Source organism: Lemur catta, chromosome 12 (genome assembly GCF_020740605.2).
Source record: "Lemur catta isolate mLemCat1 chromosome 12, mLemCat1.pri, whole genome shotgun sequence".
Taxonomy (NCBI): domain Eukaryota; kingdom Metazoa; phylum Chordata; class Mammalia; order Primates; family Lemuridae; genus Lemur; species Lemur catta.
In genome coordinates, this window is record NC_059139.1 from 31782980 (window position 1) to 31799333 (window position 16354).

General features: G+C 37.2%; 1 protein-coding gene across 1 annotated transcript in view; it reads left to right on the top strand.

The window, feature by feature from the left end:
- ITGA1 (integrin subunit alpha 1) overlaps positions 1-16354 on the top strand; it is a 145759-nt gene that overhangs the window by 91297 nt on the left and 38108 nt on the right. The window contains exons 8-11 of the mRNA XM_045566478.1: positions 1138-1288; positions 5750-5915; positions 9772-9845; positions 10531-10672. Of these exons, the coding sequence (XP_045422434.1) occupies positions 1138-1288; positions 5750-5915; positions 9772-9845; positions 10531-10672 (533 nt within the window). The remainder of the gene's footprint in view (positions 1-1137; positions 1289-5749; positions 5916-9771; positions 9846-10530; positions 10673-16354) is intronic.

Genomic DNA, 16354 nt, shown 5'->3' on the forward strand with positions numbered 1-16354 from the left:
CCTGTGGTGCAACTCATGTGTATTGTGCCAACTGTTTGAAATGTTTGTTGAAGAGAGGTGTTTCTTTGGCATGTCCCAAACTGCAGCTGTTTGTCCTTATGACCAAAGTAAAATATCTAAAGGGACCATTCAGTATAATAATTGCTATACTTTACACCAAAATCTTAAAAGTATTATATGAAATCCTTTCATTGTTTTATTCCTAAGTAAAATGGACTTATCTCTTCTGAGACTCCAGAGAGAAATGTGATTTGAGTAAAAGGAAATAATAGGATAATAGAGGTGGGGGAAATGTGTGTGTGTGCATGGACAAATAAACAAAATTTGTCCATTTCCCCTATCTTCTGTCTCTTTCCGTAAGTGCTTGTTGAATTAAATTGAAATTCCTTTCTTGGCAGTTAGATTATATAGCATTTACCTTTCTCTTCATGCCACCTCCTCCCAGCCCACTCTCAGCAGTCTGTGTCCTAACGCCAAATTCAGACTAAATCTTTTGTAACTCCCCCAACTCCTCCTTGCCCCCTAAAACCCTGCTGTCTTCTCCACTGACTCAGACCACCGCCATCTGCAGTCTTTTATTCCTATGTCTGATTTTGCCCCCATACCCAGAACACTCAAGCACTCACAGCCCCACAAATATTCTGTTCTCTTTCCTCTCCCCTCCTTAGATCAGAGGATTTCCAAGCTGCTCCACAAATGTCAGAGTAGGTGTGGGGGAAGTGAGGTCTCAAGCAAGAGTTTCTGCCAGAAGCAGAAGAAAAGAGGCCTGTCAAGTGAGAGAAGGGGTGTTTACAGAGAAAGGAACAGCTGGGAGAGTGTTTACAGATCTGACCTTCGCTAAACCCGATGTATGTCTCAATCACACCCTTGCTTTGAAGTTTCCAAAGAATAAAATATTGCTGCCTTTTGTATAGGGAGTATGTGGTAATTAGCAAAATGGCGACCTCTCCATCATCTGGACTCAATCTAAAACTATTACAAATAGGAGTCATCATGCCTCCCAGCTTGAACACTGGGCATCGATGTGGATTTTGGAGGGAAGCACCAGGCTATCTGGAGTTGTCAGTGTTTTAGTTTGGTTTCTCACTTTGCCTAACCTTAGAGAAGTGTTTTATCAGCCTCTCTTTTGTCCTTCAGAAAGGAAGCATTCACTGAAGCCCGGGGTGCCCGAAGGGGAGTTAAAAAAGTCATGGTTATTGTGACTGACGGAGAGTCCCATGACAACCATCAACTGAATAAGGTCATCCAAGACTGTGAAGATGAAAACATTCAACGATTTTCCATAGCTGTAAGTACATTGCTAGAGGTGGCTTTTGAACTCTGTGTGAAGAGAAGATCTGTGTGCGTACTGAGGGAATTGTATGAAAGTTACACAAACAAGGTTGAAAAGGAAAGACTTCTTCATCTGAAGGGAAGCACTGTGAGGGTGAGCTTGGGTCTTGCTCCTTCTGTGTGCTCAGTGCCCAGCACACTGCCAGCCCAAACAGGCACTCAACAAACACTCATTGAAAGAAAAAAAGGAATAAAATAAGGAAAGATGAAAGGAAGAATAAGGAAGAAAAAAACATAAGAGGGAAGGAAGGGTGAGAAAAAGAGAGCAACAGAAATGAGAGGGAAAAAAGGAGGAAAAGAGAGAAAGAGGGTGAGAAGGAGGACAAAAGATAGGAGGGAGAAAAGGAAGGGGAGGAAAGAGGGAGGGATAGAGGGAAGGGAAGAGCAAGCAGAAGGAAGGAAGGAAGGAAGGAAGGAAGGAAGGAAGGAAGGAAGGAAGGAAGGAAGGAAGGAAGGAAGGAAGGAAGGAAGGAAGGAAAAGAAAAAAGGAAACTGAAGATATGCTAAGTAATAAATACATTGCCTGCTAATTGATAATTCTTCCTGAAATTTGGGAGGCTGGAATCAGGACATGATTCATAATAATCTATGAAAAGCCAACAAGGATATTCCCATACCCACAACTCTTGGACAGTCCACCCTGGGACTTATAAAATTTAAAGTTGTGATGTTTGCCAGAAGTGAGAAGTAGAAAGGTGGGAGTGGGGACCAGTAGAGGACACTATATTTTAGAGCCAGAAAGACCTTTGTTCAAATTCTGGCTCTACCATGTACTGGCTCTGACTAACAGAGGAGTTTCTTAATACTCTGAGCTTCAGCTTTTATATGTGTAAAATGGAATGATGTTATTTCTTTCTCTTTCTCTCTCTCTCTCTCTGTTTCTCTGATAAAGAATCAGTAAGGTAATGACCGTGGAAATGTCTAGCACAGTGGCAAGCTAGGCACTCAATAAACATTATTTTTCTTAAGCATCCTTAAGAAGTTTGCAACCATGAATTAATAAAATCATAGTCTTTTAGAGCTGGAAGGTATCTTAGAGGTAAATTGTGCTGCACCCTGGCTCAGAAAGAAACTTTCTGCGATTCCCTCATAGACTGTAACTCAACAACTGTGTCCAGCCTTCCTCCCTAATTCTTTCACTCTTGACTCCATAGTATATGCCTTCAGCCTAGGGAGAGCAAAGCCTTCTCTGTCCTTCCAAATTAATTGATTTTTTAAAAAAATAAGTCAGAAGAAAAAAATTTTAGAACTCTAAGCGTTCAGCCTAAACTATTTTTCAACAAAATCCCTTTCATAATGATCATATATTACCCACATTGTTTTTTCAGCATTCAATCAGTGAGATTTCCTTCTTTGCTTTCAAAAGTATGAACATTGTAGGAAGGGAAGAAAAATAGAGATTCATCCACAGATAAAAGTCCCAGGGTATGAATAATTCACTGCTTCCCAGGGCCAAGGTGCTCTTTATTTTATGACAAGGATGCTTTGGTTATAAACAGTGGCAACTTCTGACTATGACATTTTCTTTACCATATGGGGGTACAAGGTTTTTTAAAAAATTAAAATATCTCATTATTTCTCTCATTCCCCTTGTTGTCACCTCTGTAAATTATCTTTTGTCAGTTATTAATAAATCCATTATTACCTCTCCTATTACTTCAGTATAACTATTGTGATGTCTTCAATGGTTGAAAATAATGCCATATGGCCAGCCTTCACTCAGAGACACTATCCAAATGATAGTGACAATTAGAGTCTACAGCAAGTCTCTTCAGTATGCAAAGCCAGTGGATGCCCAGTTGTCCCAGATAGCTGGATATCAAAGGTGCGATCATTTGTTCTGCTTCCTCCCAGAGGGTACAGTCTGGCATTCCAAAAATCATGGATTCAGTCCATGAACAGTGTTAACCGTCATCTGAATTAGCAGCATTAGGAAAACTTCACTAGGAGGAAAATATCAATCAATGACCTCTTAATTTTAACTGCATTTTTGTGCATTGTATCTGGCTGCATAGTCAGTATTTCCTGTGCTTAAGTTTCCCTTTGTTGGGTTCCTACTCAATAATTCAGACTTTGCTTCCCATCCAATCAAAAAGAGGTCTCATAATTTCATTAGTATCTCTGGAGAACCATATAACCACAAGTTCCTTTCCCACTTTAATCAGTGAATTATTATCAAACAGATTCTGGAAGTGGTATGAATATAAATGTATAGGAAAATTTCACTTACCAACAATGTTTTAATTTTTCTAATTCATATTTCTTTTCCCTAGTGAACCAGTTATTTTTTTATTTAGTAACAAACTGGAAAATAAGACAGTCCTTTTATTTCCTCTAATTTGTACATTAACACAAAAGGGTTTTAGACATTTCTCGAGGTCCACTCATGCTGCACATAATCAAATTTAGTTGAAGGTCCGGCCCAGTTATTTCCTGGACTGTTCCTTCTACTCCATCTTTTTTACCTACCATGGAATCCTGAACACTATGGAGATGTGTTTTGGCAGGAAGACAGCTCCCAAAAAGGATTGACTATTGATAATATAAGTACCCTGCAATAAAACCGCTACCATTTTCTGTTAGACTTTCAGATTTGGTGAGGGTCCTGAGCGGGTTTTGATTCCTCCATTCCAAAGTCTCTATTTCTGTCACCTGAGAGTACTAGACGTTGTGAGCAGGGGCTTATTTTATATGCAGGATCTAATCTTAGATAATAGTGGCTGTGAAGTGTGTATCACCCACAGCATTCAGACGAAAATAGGAGATGTTAGAAAGAATCTTAAAACTTCATTAATTTTTCACACAAAAGAAACTGTGCTACATGTATTAAATGAATTGTACACTTCACATGTGACACATCTGCCTCAAGGAAGCTTCAATTCTGAATGTCTGTTATAGGGAAATATTCGCAGAATACCAAATTCTTGGGCTTGACATATATGTCTTGAGTAAAACAGGAATAATTTTGAAGTTTTTTTTTTATTTCTTCTCATTCATAGAAAATAATGTTTTTATAAGTTTCCAGACCTTTGGGCGAAGGATCAAAATATGTTTCTCTTTACTTTCATTTTTGTCCTGTGACAAAAAAACAGTTCAAAACTGTATGCGAGTCACAGTAGCTCCTGGGATTTCTTATCTCTTATATTTTCTTCTAAATATATATTTCCATATAGGTTGAATAGCCCTTATTTGAAATTCTTGAGACCAGAAGTGGTTTAGATTTTTTTATTTTTTTTCAGATTTTGAAATATTTGCTTATACATAATGAGTTACCTTGGAGATGGGGCCTATGTGTGAATATTTATAACAGCTTTATTCATAATATCATGAAACCAAAAACAACCCAATGTCCTCAATAAATAAATTGTGGTAATATTTATTTGTAATGTCATTCCATATGATGGTGTCCTACTCTGTAATGAAAAGGACTGAACTACTAATATCTGCAACAACGTGGTTGAGTCTCACAAGCCAGACACAAAAGGCTACATACCACATGATCCCTTAAATATGACATTCTGGAAAAATCAAAACTATAGGAACAGAAAATTGATCATCAGTTGCCAGGGGTGGGGTAAGGGAGGAAGGGATTGACTACAAAGGGGCAAGAAGGAACTTTTTGGGGTAATGGAAATATTCTACACTTCAATGTGGTAGTAACACAATTATATCAGTTTGTCAAAACTCATAGAATCGTACAACCAAAAAGGGTGAATTTTACTGTATATAAATTATATTTCAATAAACCTTACCTAAAAAAATAAACTAAATGTTTGAGAAAATCTATTTGGACATCTAAATAATTATGGTTAACTGTAACAGATAATTCCTGCCTCTCTCTCCTCTCTATAAAAAAGAATGCCCCTATCTTCAGCATTTAGTTTCAAACAGAAATGTCTTAATTGTTTATTTTCTAGATTGCCAACTTAAATTACTACTTAGTCCAATATCTGTTTAAAAAGTGTATGTGTTGGGCTGTCCCTTGGTAAGAGTTTCAGTAAGAACTTCCCATGCAGGATCAAGCAACTCACTTGCTGATTGCCTTTGCCAGCAAATGACGATGTCACCAGCTGGAATAATACCAGAGACATTCAGAAACTGTAACATTACTTTTGAACTGTCAGATTTTAAGATACAGCTGTTAATAAACAGGAACACAGGAATGTAAGAAAAGAAATTTTCACACACGCACAAGATTGCCCTCTATATTTTTCTACACCAATTGCAGTGTTTATGTAACAGTTAATATTAGGGAATCTATGTATTCTGAAAATTACTTTTCCACAAATGTGGAAGTACATAAAAATTGCATTATGCTAAGGTACTCTACCCTCTTGTTTACTGAAAAAATGCTTGAGATCCTTCATTTAACACATAGCATGTAAAATATATTCTTGCCATTTTTGTTGTGTCTTAGATTCTTGGCAGCTATAACCGAGGAAATTTAAGCACTGAAAAATTTGTGGAGGAAATAAAATCAATTGCAAGTGAGCCCACTGAAAAGCATTTCTTCAACGTCTCTGATGAATTGGCTCTAGTCACTATTGTCAAAGCTCTGGGAGAAAGAATATTTGCCCTGGAAGGTATGACTACTTCTCTTATTTCTGCATGTTCTTTTGCTACAATTCAAACTCAGCATAATGGTATTTTTGCATTTATTCCTAGCACATCAGTAATGCTTGTTTTACTGTGTGCAATAGCCAGCATGGAACAATGCCCTTTTGTATAAATCTGTCTTTGAGGTGGCTATTTTTCACAGCACTGTGTCTGCCTGAGGCTCTCTTTGTAAGGACTTGGCATGACCATGCTGACGTGAGAGCTGATGAAGACCATGGTCTATGTAGACATGCAAGAACAAAAATGTTTCCAAGTACTTTATTCCTTTTCTGGGACGTAGGTCTAGAAAACAGAGGTACTACCTCAAGTTTTCTTGGAAGTTATTTTTTTTATTTGTTTCTTCATTTCATTTTGAGCTGCTAAGAGAGTCTTCTTATGCAATAACTTCATTGTTCATTTATTTTCCCTGTATTTTCCTCCTTGCCCATTTTAAAGTCCTTCATGGAATTCTGCCCCAAGTCCCATTGCGATGAAACATTGGTTCACTGTGTTTGTCTAAATCATATTACTTCTTTGTAGATTTCTCTTTGATTTTTCAATGGCGACTGGCTGTTGAAGGCAATGAGTCACGGGCGTTCCTCCCATTGCCTTTGGTAGAGGATGTGAAGAAACTAATTACTTTGGAACTAGATCTTTCCAGACAAAAAGTCTTCAGAATTGTTATGCCAGCAGCCTGGCAAAGCTTCTTTCTTCATGTTCATGGAGGATCTTTAGTCTCAAGGGAACATTACCCTTTTCTCCACCTTGGAGGAGAAACCACCAGAGAATTCTTTTTCCTTTATGCCACCTCCAAATCCAGTTGACTCTGTCCTCAGGAGGACATGCCAGAAGACTTGTTTCTGCATCTCAAAAACAGGAATTTAAAAAAGCACATTCTCAGTATCCCTGACATGACGTGATAGTAGAAAACAGAAAGATAAAATGGGAATAAGAAAAGGTAGACCATTTTGATAGAGCATCAAGAGGCTAGGAAAATGTAGAAAACATGACTAGCACACAGAAAATATTAAAATGAATAGAAAGGAAAGAAAATGATTTAGAGTAATGACCCTCAAACTTTTTCTCGAGTGATCCATGATTATAAATACATTTTGCTTTGTGACCCAGTGCACACAAATACATACTTATAAAAATAAAGTTTCACAAAATAAGTCTTATTACAAGCAATGCACTGTGGTAGTTTCTCATCTCTTCCATTCTACCCTATTGTCATTCAATGAAAAAAAGAAATGCTGGCTGTACTCACTCCGTGAAATTCATGACTCGGTTGCAATCAGTACCTAGGAAGTTTGATTTAGAGGTGACAGAGATCTACAGCCCATCCAGACAGCATTTCTCTGGCCCCCTTTCCCTGTCCCTTTAGCAACAGAACACTCGAATTGTTTATCAGTCTGAAGGCGCAGCTGCTTCTAAAGAACTCAGCTGTCCTGTGCTCTGTGTACAAGTCATTTTTAAGTGGCTTTGGTCTCTCAACAGCTATGCCGGTGTCATTTACCAATAGACCAGATTATGAGCTTGGCTGGCCTTAAGGAAAATACATAAGGTCTTCCAAGTCATTGTGTACTTTCAATTTTCAATAACATGGGCCAAGATGTGATAGAAACAACCTGTAAAAATCATTTAAAAGAAAAATTACTTAGTTACATTAGATAGCTAAACATAATACGGTGTCATTTCTAAATCTCCTCTTAAGTAAGCAAGTAACCTATAACTGGCAGAAATGAAGCCCGTATCAGCTGGGGGGAGAGAGAGAGGTCAATTTGCCTGAAATAAGATTTTCCCATTGTTTCTAACCTAACCACACCGTGGGTTAAACATTACACGTTGGAGTGCCCAAATATTCCAGAAAGTCTCTATATTTAAAAATGAAATCATTTTATAAAGAACTCTACAGATTACAAATGTCTCCTGAGCTTTGTTGCTGAACTATCAAGGCTAACCAAAAGCAGTGTTTTGATTAGATTATTTCTTTTTTTTTTTTTTTTCATAGTGAGATCAAAAAAGTCTTTATTTCCTTGTTACTTGGGAAATCTTTATTTCCCGTCAACATTTATTTTAAGATGATAAATAGCTGCAATTATGAAAATTATGAAAGTCCTGCTTGGCAAGGTCAGTGCTAGTGACTGAGGCAGTCACTTGCCTAATAAAATCAGAGAATGGTCCAGTGTCTCCCTTTTCCATCAAGCATGGGGAGAAATGCCTAAATTCCTAACCAGAGGCTACACGGTGGTTAGAGTGGTTAGCTAAACACTCATGAACAGTTCAGCGGAGGAGTTTACAGCAAGAAGCCCAGGAGTATACAGTGGAGTATCACCACGATGCTAATGCATCAAAAAGAATGTCACGTAGCCTCCTTCTCTCTGTGCTCAGCTGAAGGCAGAACATCAGCAGGGCAGGATGGAAATATGCAGGTTTCTGCTGCCATGTTCTTATTATTGATGGTGCAAAAATAAGTGAGAAAGTACCTTAAAGCATCGTAGACTTAAAATACATGTTTAAATTAAAGCTAAAGTGCATCTCACTGGGAGGCCGAGGCAGGAGAATCACTTGAGGCCAGGAGTTCAAGACCAACCTGAGCAAGAGTGAGACCACATCTCTACAAAAATTAGAAAAATTAGCTGAGAGTGGTGGCACATGCCTGTAGTCCCAGCTACTCAGGAGGCTAAAGCAGGAGGATCGCTTGAGCCCAGATGTTTGAGGTTGCTGTGAGCTATGATGCTGCTCCTGCACTCTAGCCTAAGCAACAGAGTGATACTCTGTCTCAAAAAAAAAAAAAAAAGTGTGTTAGAGGGCAACTTGTACAAAGAGATTTAAATGATATATTTGAATTCTTAATTGACTGCCCATATAATCTATTCCTACGTAAAAAGGCAATTACTGCTGTATTTGGTTACAATTTTATGCCAATAAATAACTAGTCAAAATAAGTTTAATTTCATGAATTTATTTATTCCCATGCCTCCACAATGAAAGGGAAGACTGACTTTCTTAAAATTAAGTGCTATTTTTAACTTATCTGCAAGGCCAAACATATCAGTAACTTCCTACTGGAAGCAAGTAAATCAACATTCTCTCAATTTCCTCTTGGAATTGTGGCTTTGGGTTTGCGAATATTTTGAGAATAATTTGAAAGCAGCACGCTTCCATGGAAGGCATTGTACTATCTGTGTGTTTCAGTAAAGACCTTCAAAATGGGTACAGGATTTTGTAAAAATATCAGTATGTGATTGAATGGTGGGTGGCCCGGAGCCCTATCTGTCAGTAATACACAGCCAACCATTAGAGCAAATGCAAACTGAAATCCCTAAACCCTTTATCAAACAATAGAATTCTGAGAGCATCTATGGCCTGAAATATGGGTGGGACTGGTGGAGTTGAGAAACTTCTTTAAATATGTGAATGAAAATTTTTCAGCCCTGTGACATATATCAAGTAACTTTAGCCTATAGACTCAGCAGGGGTCCCAGGGGATCAGTTGAGACAGAAATTTCCCGCTCAGTACATTCAACTTGAACCATGTGGACCCAAAGCAGCCTAAGATCCACAACATGCTGCCACATAAGAATGGAGATTTCTCAATTCCTGCACCAAGGATGCGGAATCTAATGAGCAAGAATCTGAGACAGATTCACCAACCTTCTCTGTCTTCTACTCAGACCTACCTAGAAATTTGGGGTTGAAAAATATATAGCTGAAAGTGCCCTAAGGTGCTGCAAGTGCTGGTTGGTAAGACCACAAGCTCTACCAGGTCACTGTGTCCTTCTAGTAAGTGCACGAAAAGGTGTCGTTAGTTGTTTACGGTGATATTTTTCTATGTTATAGCTACAGCTGACCAGTCAGCAGCTTCATTTGAAATGGAAATGTCTCAGACCGGCTTCAGTGCTCATTATTCACAGGTACATTAACCAGTTGGTAGAAAATGAAATATTTTTTGCAAGATTTCCTTCCCCAGAATCAACACCTGCCCATCAATATTACAAGTGCAACATACAGTTCATGATGGTGTTTTTTAGCCCAAACAGAAAAATGGCATTTCAAAAGCTTCTTATTAATAAAGCATATTATCTCACACAGCTCACTACATTGTACTTAGAACTGTGGATCAGACAGTGTGAGCTCTGCCTTCTGTAATTATGTATCTGACTAAATGAAATAATTAATATATTTACTAAAGATATGGAATGTATCTTTTCCTCAGGGTCTTGCCAGAATTCCATGTTCAAAACCAAGAATTCTTTGCACCCAGAATAAAGCAGAAAGGCAAGATTAGAAAATATATTATTTGTAGTTGACAGAATAAAAGTCATCATGGTCCTTGCAAAGGAATAGTGACATTTCAGTGTGCAATTTTACTGTATAAACTTGGGCAAGCTACTTACTCTGTCTCAGTTTCTTCTGCAAAATGAAGATGATAATAATGGCATCTCACTCATAGAGTTATTCTGAGGATTATTCAAGTTAATATATGTAATAGTCGATTAGTTAATATCTGATCAGTACCTATCACATTGTTAATGCTGTATAAGTGTTTGCACTTACTATTTTTATTAAATATTATTGTTTTCTCTATTTGCATATAAGGACTGGGTCATGCTTGGAGCAGTAGGAGCCTATGATTGGAATGGAACAGTTGTCATGCAGAAGGCTAATCAAATCATCATCCCTCAAAATACAACCTTTAAAGTTGAGTCTAAGAAGAATGAACCTCTTGCTTCTTATTTAGGTAAGCTTTGGATATACTTATAGAAAGTTTTTTATTTATTTTTTATCTTTAGCATTATTTGCTTATATTTCTATAGGCTTGCCACCATGGGGCAAGATCACTTTGAAGGGTTAGGTATTTTATAGAACCCGTGAAAGGTTTCAGACTTCTGAGCAGCCTTAGTTAAAATAACAGAACATGGAAGCATTTCTTTCTCAGCAGGGCTGTCTAATGCAGAGAACGGTTTAGGCTGCTGTCTGTACTTATTGATATGTGCATTTTCCCTGTGTCTGGTATTCTCTTTAACTTCAAAAAGAGCTTTGGACCTTGAGAACAGGACATGAGAACTGAAAGAGAAACCTTGACTTCTCCCATATCCTGAAGACAGGACTCCCATCTTCCCCTAAATATCCACTATCGTTAGTTTCTTTCTATGGATCCTAATTTTGGAAAAGAAAAAATTAAGTTGTTTTATCAGATAGCTTCTTATTTAACAGATCTGGGTACAATCAGACAAATATTGAACTTAAACCCAGTGATGTAAGGTCACCTTGTTTTCTAAAGTCTTGCCGGGAGTGGGGAGGTGTGTGTGTGCTACCACCTTATCAGGCTCTGTGCGAGGCTGAGAGCTGTCCAAAGGATGCCAAGGACTCTTCGTCACTAGAAGAGGATCTCAGTGTACAATTCGGAGGGCCTAGGATGGAAACGATCCTCACAGTAGGGCTTTCCGACTCTCACTCAACAAATGTTTTTAGGGTTCCTCTTTCGCCCCAGGCATTGTTCTTGGTACTGGGGATGCAGTAGTAAAGAAAACAAATACCTTGGCCTTGACATGTTCACATTTTAGCATGTTAGCATTCCTCTCTGGGATCCTTCTGTCCGGGAGACAAGTCTCTTTGTCTTTCTGTCTTCATTTCTTTATATTTTACGTGGAAGGTGGCAGGTCTTCACTGTGACTTTCATACGTCTCTCTATTCAAGGACACCTATTAAAGCTATAGAAGCAGCAGGACCTAAGAACAATAAAAGGCCTAGAGTTTTAAATGATTAAAAGTATAGTGGTAAACAGCAGCTACAATGTGACTGTGAAAACCCTGTAAGGCAAACAGAACTGCATTAATGAAAGCCTAGTCTGTTTCCCACAGAAAACCTATTACATTCTGCCCGGGTCAGACAACAGCTAGAGTATTCCATTGTTCTAAGCATTGCACATTACAAAGAGAAAATGGCAAACTATGATGTACCAGTAAAAGATTATCTGAATACAGATCTGGAAACAATTCACTGCTATGAATTTCTCTCCCTCCAAAACTTGGAGAAATTAGAAATTAGGAAAAAAGTTGTACATTGCATATCTTTAAATATTTGCAGGATTGCGATGTAAAATACAGGGGTAGGGCTTTTCATATCAAGTTTTAGCATTAAAAGAGATCTTAGAATATAGTCAAACATCTCATTTCCAAATTAAGAAACTGAGGGATGGAAACTACAGATATGAACCTACAATTTAGGTCTATTTATTCTTATTCCAGTGTTCATTTCACCGTAACAAAATGCCTGATTCTAGATTGATCAAGAAAGCACACCACAAATATTCAGTACCTGCAAGGTGCCAAACCTTGAGCTATAAATTGGAAACAAAGAGAGGAATAAGGCAGATCAGTTCATGCATTGATGGCACTTACTTTTTTGGATAAGAGACGACAATGAAGCCATGCCCATCAGCACAGTATGTGTCATGACATAGAATACCTAAAAAGAGGGCAGGAGATTAGGTTAGATGTCTTCTAAAAATTCTTCATATTCCAAGATTCTATGAGACTGTTTTATATGAAATACTTTGGAATCAAGAGCCAGTTTAATCTGAGGTTTCTTTCTGTCCTAGATAGAACAAATATAGAACATTTTCCCTCATATATATGATGGACAGCATATAAATTAGTACAACTCCTTATGACAGGAATCTGGCATTATGTTTATAGAGCCATAAAAATGTTCACACCATGTTAACCCAGAAATTTACTTCCAAGGATCTAACCTAAGAAAAAATCCAGTATTTAAGAATGCAAAGTAAGCAATGATTTCCACTGTATTGTTGCTTATGGTATTGAGGGAAATGGCATTATCTTAAATGTCCAAAACATGAGGATAGGTAAGCAAATGGTAGATATGCTTAATGAAATATTACACATCCCTAAAAATAAGTATTATAAAGCCGCTGATCCTATGACACTAAAGACTTGAAGTGATTGTGGTACTGGGTGTACAATAGAACAGAGATGGCTCTGAGTTTCTTTCCTGACTCTGCCCCTGGCTATGGCCTTAGGCAAATTACTTTCCTAATCAGAGCCTCAATTTGCCTGTTTCTAAAATGGAAATAATTACACTGCATATATCATTTGGGTTGTTATGAAGATGAAATTAAATAATGAACAGCAAGTACTTAGTACTTTGCTTGATAGGTAGTTATCACTCAATAGTTGTTGTTTATTATTTTATTATTATGTAATGTTATACAATAAACATTCTTCTTATTAGTATTGTGGCGGTAGGCAGAATAATGTCTCCCAGAGATGTCCACGTCCTGATCATTGGACCCATGAATGTGTTACCTTACATGGCCAAAAAGACTTTGCAGATGTGATTAAATTAAAGATCTTAAGATGGGAAAATTATCCTAGGATATTGGGCTGGGTCCTATGTACCCTTAAAAATCAGAGAACCTCTCCTGGATGTGGTCAGAGAGAGACAGAACCATGGAAAAATGAGCAGACAGATGCCGTGTGGTTGGCTTTAAAGATGGTAGGAGGGCATACGCCAAAAATGTGGGTGATCTCTAGAAATACAAAGGGCAAGGAAATGGATTCTCCTCTAGGGCCTCCACAAAGAAACATAGCCCTGCCAACATCATCATTTTTAGCCCAAGGTGACCTATACCAGACTTGTAACTTACGGAATTGTGTGATAAATTTGTGATGTTTTAAGCCACTAAGTTTGTGGTAATTTGTTACAGCAGCAATAGAAAACTAATTCAAGCATATTATATGTAATAATAACAGTAGCTGACATTAGTGCTAGTACTAATAAGTATTGAGTATTTACAAAATTAAAGACATGGGTGAAGTTCATAAAGGTGTGTGACATTGTTACTACTCTTAGGAAGTTCACACATTTTAATTAATAATATTGTAGTATTTTTGGTATTCGGAGTTATCATATATGATTAACTTCTGTAAAAACAAACTGTTAAGACTTCTAAATCTATTCTTCCCAAAAAGCTGGGGTTAATGTTATGTAAAGCAGACTTAGAGAACTCAGTACTTGAAGATACCACTGCAAGTAAAACAAAAAAAGTTAGAAGAACCTTTATTCTTAAACACAGTATTTATAATATATGACTCCTCTTTGCCCAGAAAACGAAAATTTTGGATATGTTGTATACAGTGTGCTGAGAGGATTTTTTTCCTGTTTCAGAAATCATTTCATTAGCTTAGTCACAAATTAGGGTATAAGATGTTTTGCCACATATGACATTTGCAAACATAAAGTCTAATATACATAAGTTTCCTTTCAGAAAAGCGTCCAAAAGGGGGGGGTTGTTTTTCTCAAAATATTATTCTAAATCTGAAATGAGGCTTTCAAAATGTTTCCTTGTGGGAGTTACATATGAAGAAGAGATTGAATGTATTATTCTGAATTTGTGTGGATTGCAAGTTGTAAGACTATGGAAAATCTTATGAAGGAAGCAAAGAAAGAGGTATATGCTCTATTAAAAAGAATCCGGTACTAATCAATAATGATCATAAAGAAGTAGGAACTGAAACTTTTGAACATCCCTCTCAGGATATAGTCACACACTTGGTTTTCTATAACTCAGTAAATTGCTTTATGCCAACATACCCTTAGCAAGTGGATTTGGTGAGAATACAGTTGAGATCATGCTCCCTGCCTCCTCCACCCACAGTTTGCTGATTTCTATTCATGCCAGAGAGATGCCAAAGGAAAAGGAAAGATGTGAGGCAAAGGCATGGCATCACGACAGATCATACCTGTTTCCCATTCCCTCACCAGATAATCGCGCTTTTTCCAAGAAGTGAAATATGAGAGCTGCCAGGATTTATTCTTCATAAATCCATGCAAAGGGCTATGCCAACCATTTTCCTCTCTCTTCCATCTTGTGCTTTTATTTTTTATGAAGCAATAGTAAGCATAAGTGTTTATAATCATTTTCCTTTTATTAAAATCAGGCTTTACTTGGCTCTGTTTTTCTTTCCCTCCTTATTATCTTTAAACACTGGAGCCTCAGTGAGTAACTACCCTGACTGATAGTTACTGTCCCCATGATGATTTCAGCTAATAGTTTTAATTATCAAGTGCAAATCATCAAAGGTAATTAACCAAATAATCACACAACTCTAAGCCTCAAGTTTAATTTTCAACTTTTTTAAAAAGAATATTTTATCAATTTGCATTCACAGCTCTGAATGTTACAAAAAAAAAAAAAAAGAAAAAAACAACAGCAGACACTAACAGTCATCCCACTACCTTGGCAAGAAATAAAATGGGCTTTGTTTTGCACATTCTTCTTTTCCATTTTATGTATGTATAAACATGACCCTAAAATTTTTATTTTTTAAGCGATGTTGTGGTTAATAGTATAAAAATATAACACATTACATGTTTGGAAAAGAATATTTTACATTCTGTTATGTATAATAATAATAATAATAATAAACTTCAAAGAAAGATGGAGAAATCAGAATGTGAGGAAAATATTCCTAAAGGATAAGATATCTGAGGAATTGTGTTCCCTTAGCACTTGTAAGAATAAACATATTTTTGTACAAAAAAATCTGTACCTTTTTAAAAAATTTGGAAGAAATGGATCTATTACCTTATAGGAAAATGCTTGGTAAGTAAGTTAGAAATGTGATTTTTTTTCTCAGCAAGAAAAGCTATTCTGTGACATTTTGAAAAGTAATCAGCCTTCCCCTCCACTGATGAATAGCTCTGGTTATTAGAACATTTCTTCCTTTTATAAAATTGAAATCTGTATGTGATAATTTTTATCCATTGATTTAGCACTGTTTTCAAGAGACAAAGAATAAATCTAATTCTTCACTCAAAAAATAATAATCTTCCTTAAAGACACAATTCAAGCTGTTTCTATAAGCAACCTGAGGTGATCTCTAAAAATGGTTCGCTAATGCTTCACTTGACCCAGGAAAACCCACAAAAGCATGCAAATCGAGAGGTTCAAATCTTCATGTTCACTTTAAGAACAGCCATGAAACTGCCCAGGTCATCAGGGGTATGCATATCTGAATTGCCACCAAGTATCTGAAAGATGTGGCTTTACAGAAGCATTGTGTACTGCTTCATGTCTGCAGTGGTGGAGCTGGTAGGTGTGCCCGAGGTCAAACAATGGGGCTGGACAGAGTGTCAATGATCCAAAAAGAGTGCTGAAATTTTGTTGCACATACTTAAAAATGCAGAAAGTAATGCTGAATTTAGGGGTTTATATGTAAATTCTCTGGTCATTGTGGACGTCCAGGTAAACAAAGCACCCAAGAGGTACCAGCTGTACTTACAAAGCTAATGATTGGATTAACCCATACATGACCTTCCCCAGTCACACTGAGAGGACCTTACTGAAATAGAACATGTTGTTCTAAACCAGAAGAGCAGGCTGCATAGAAGAAAA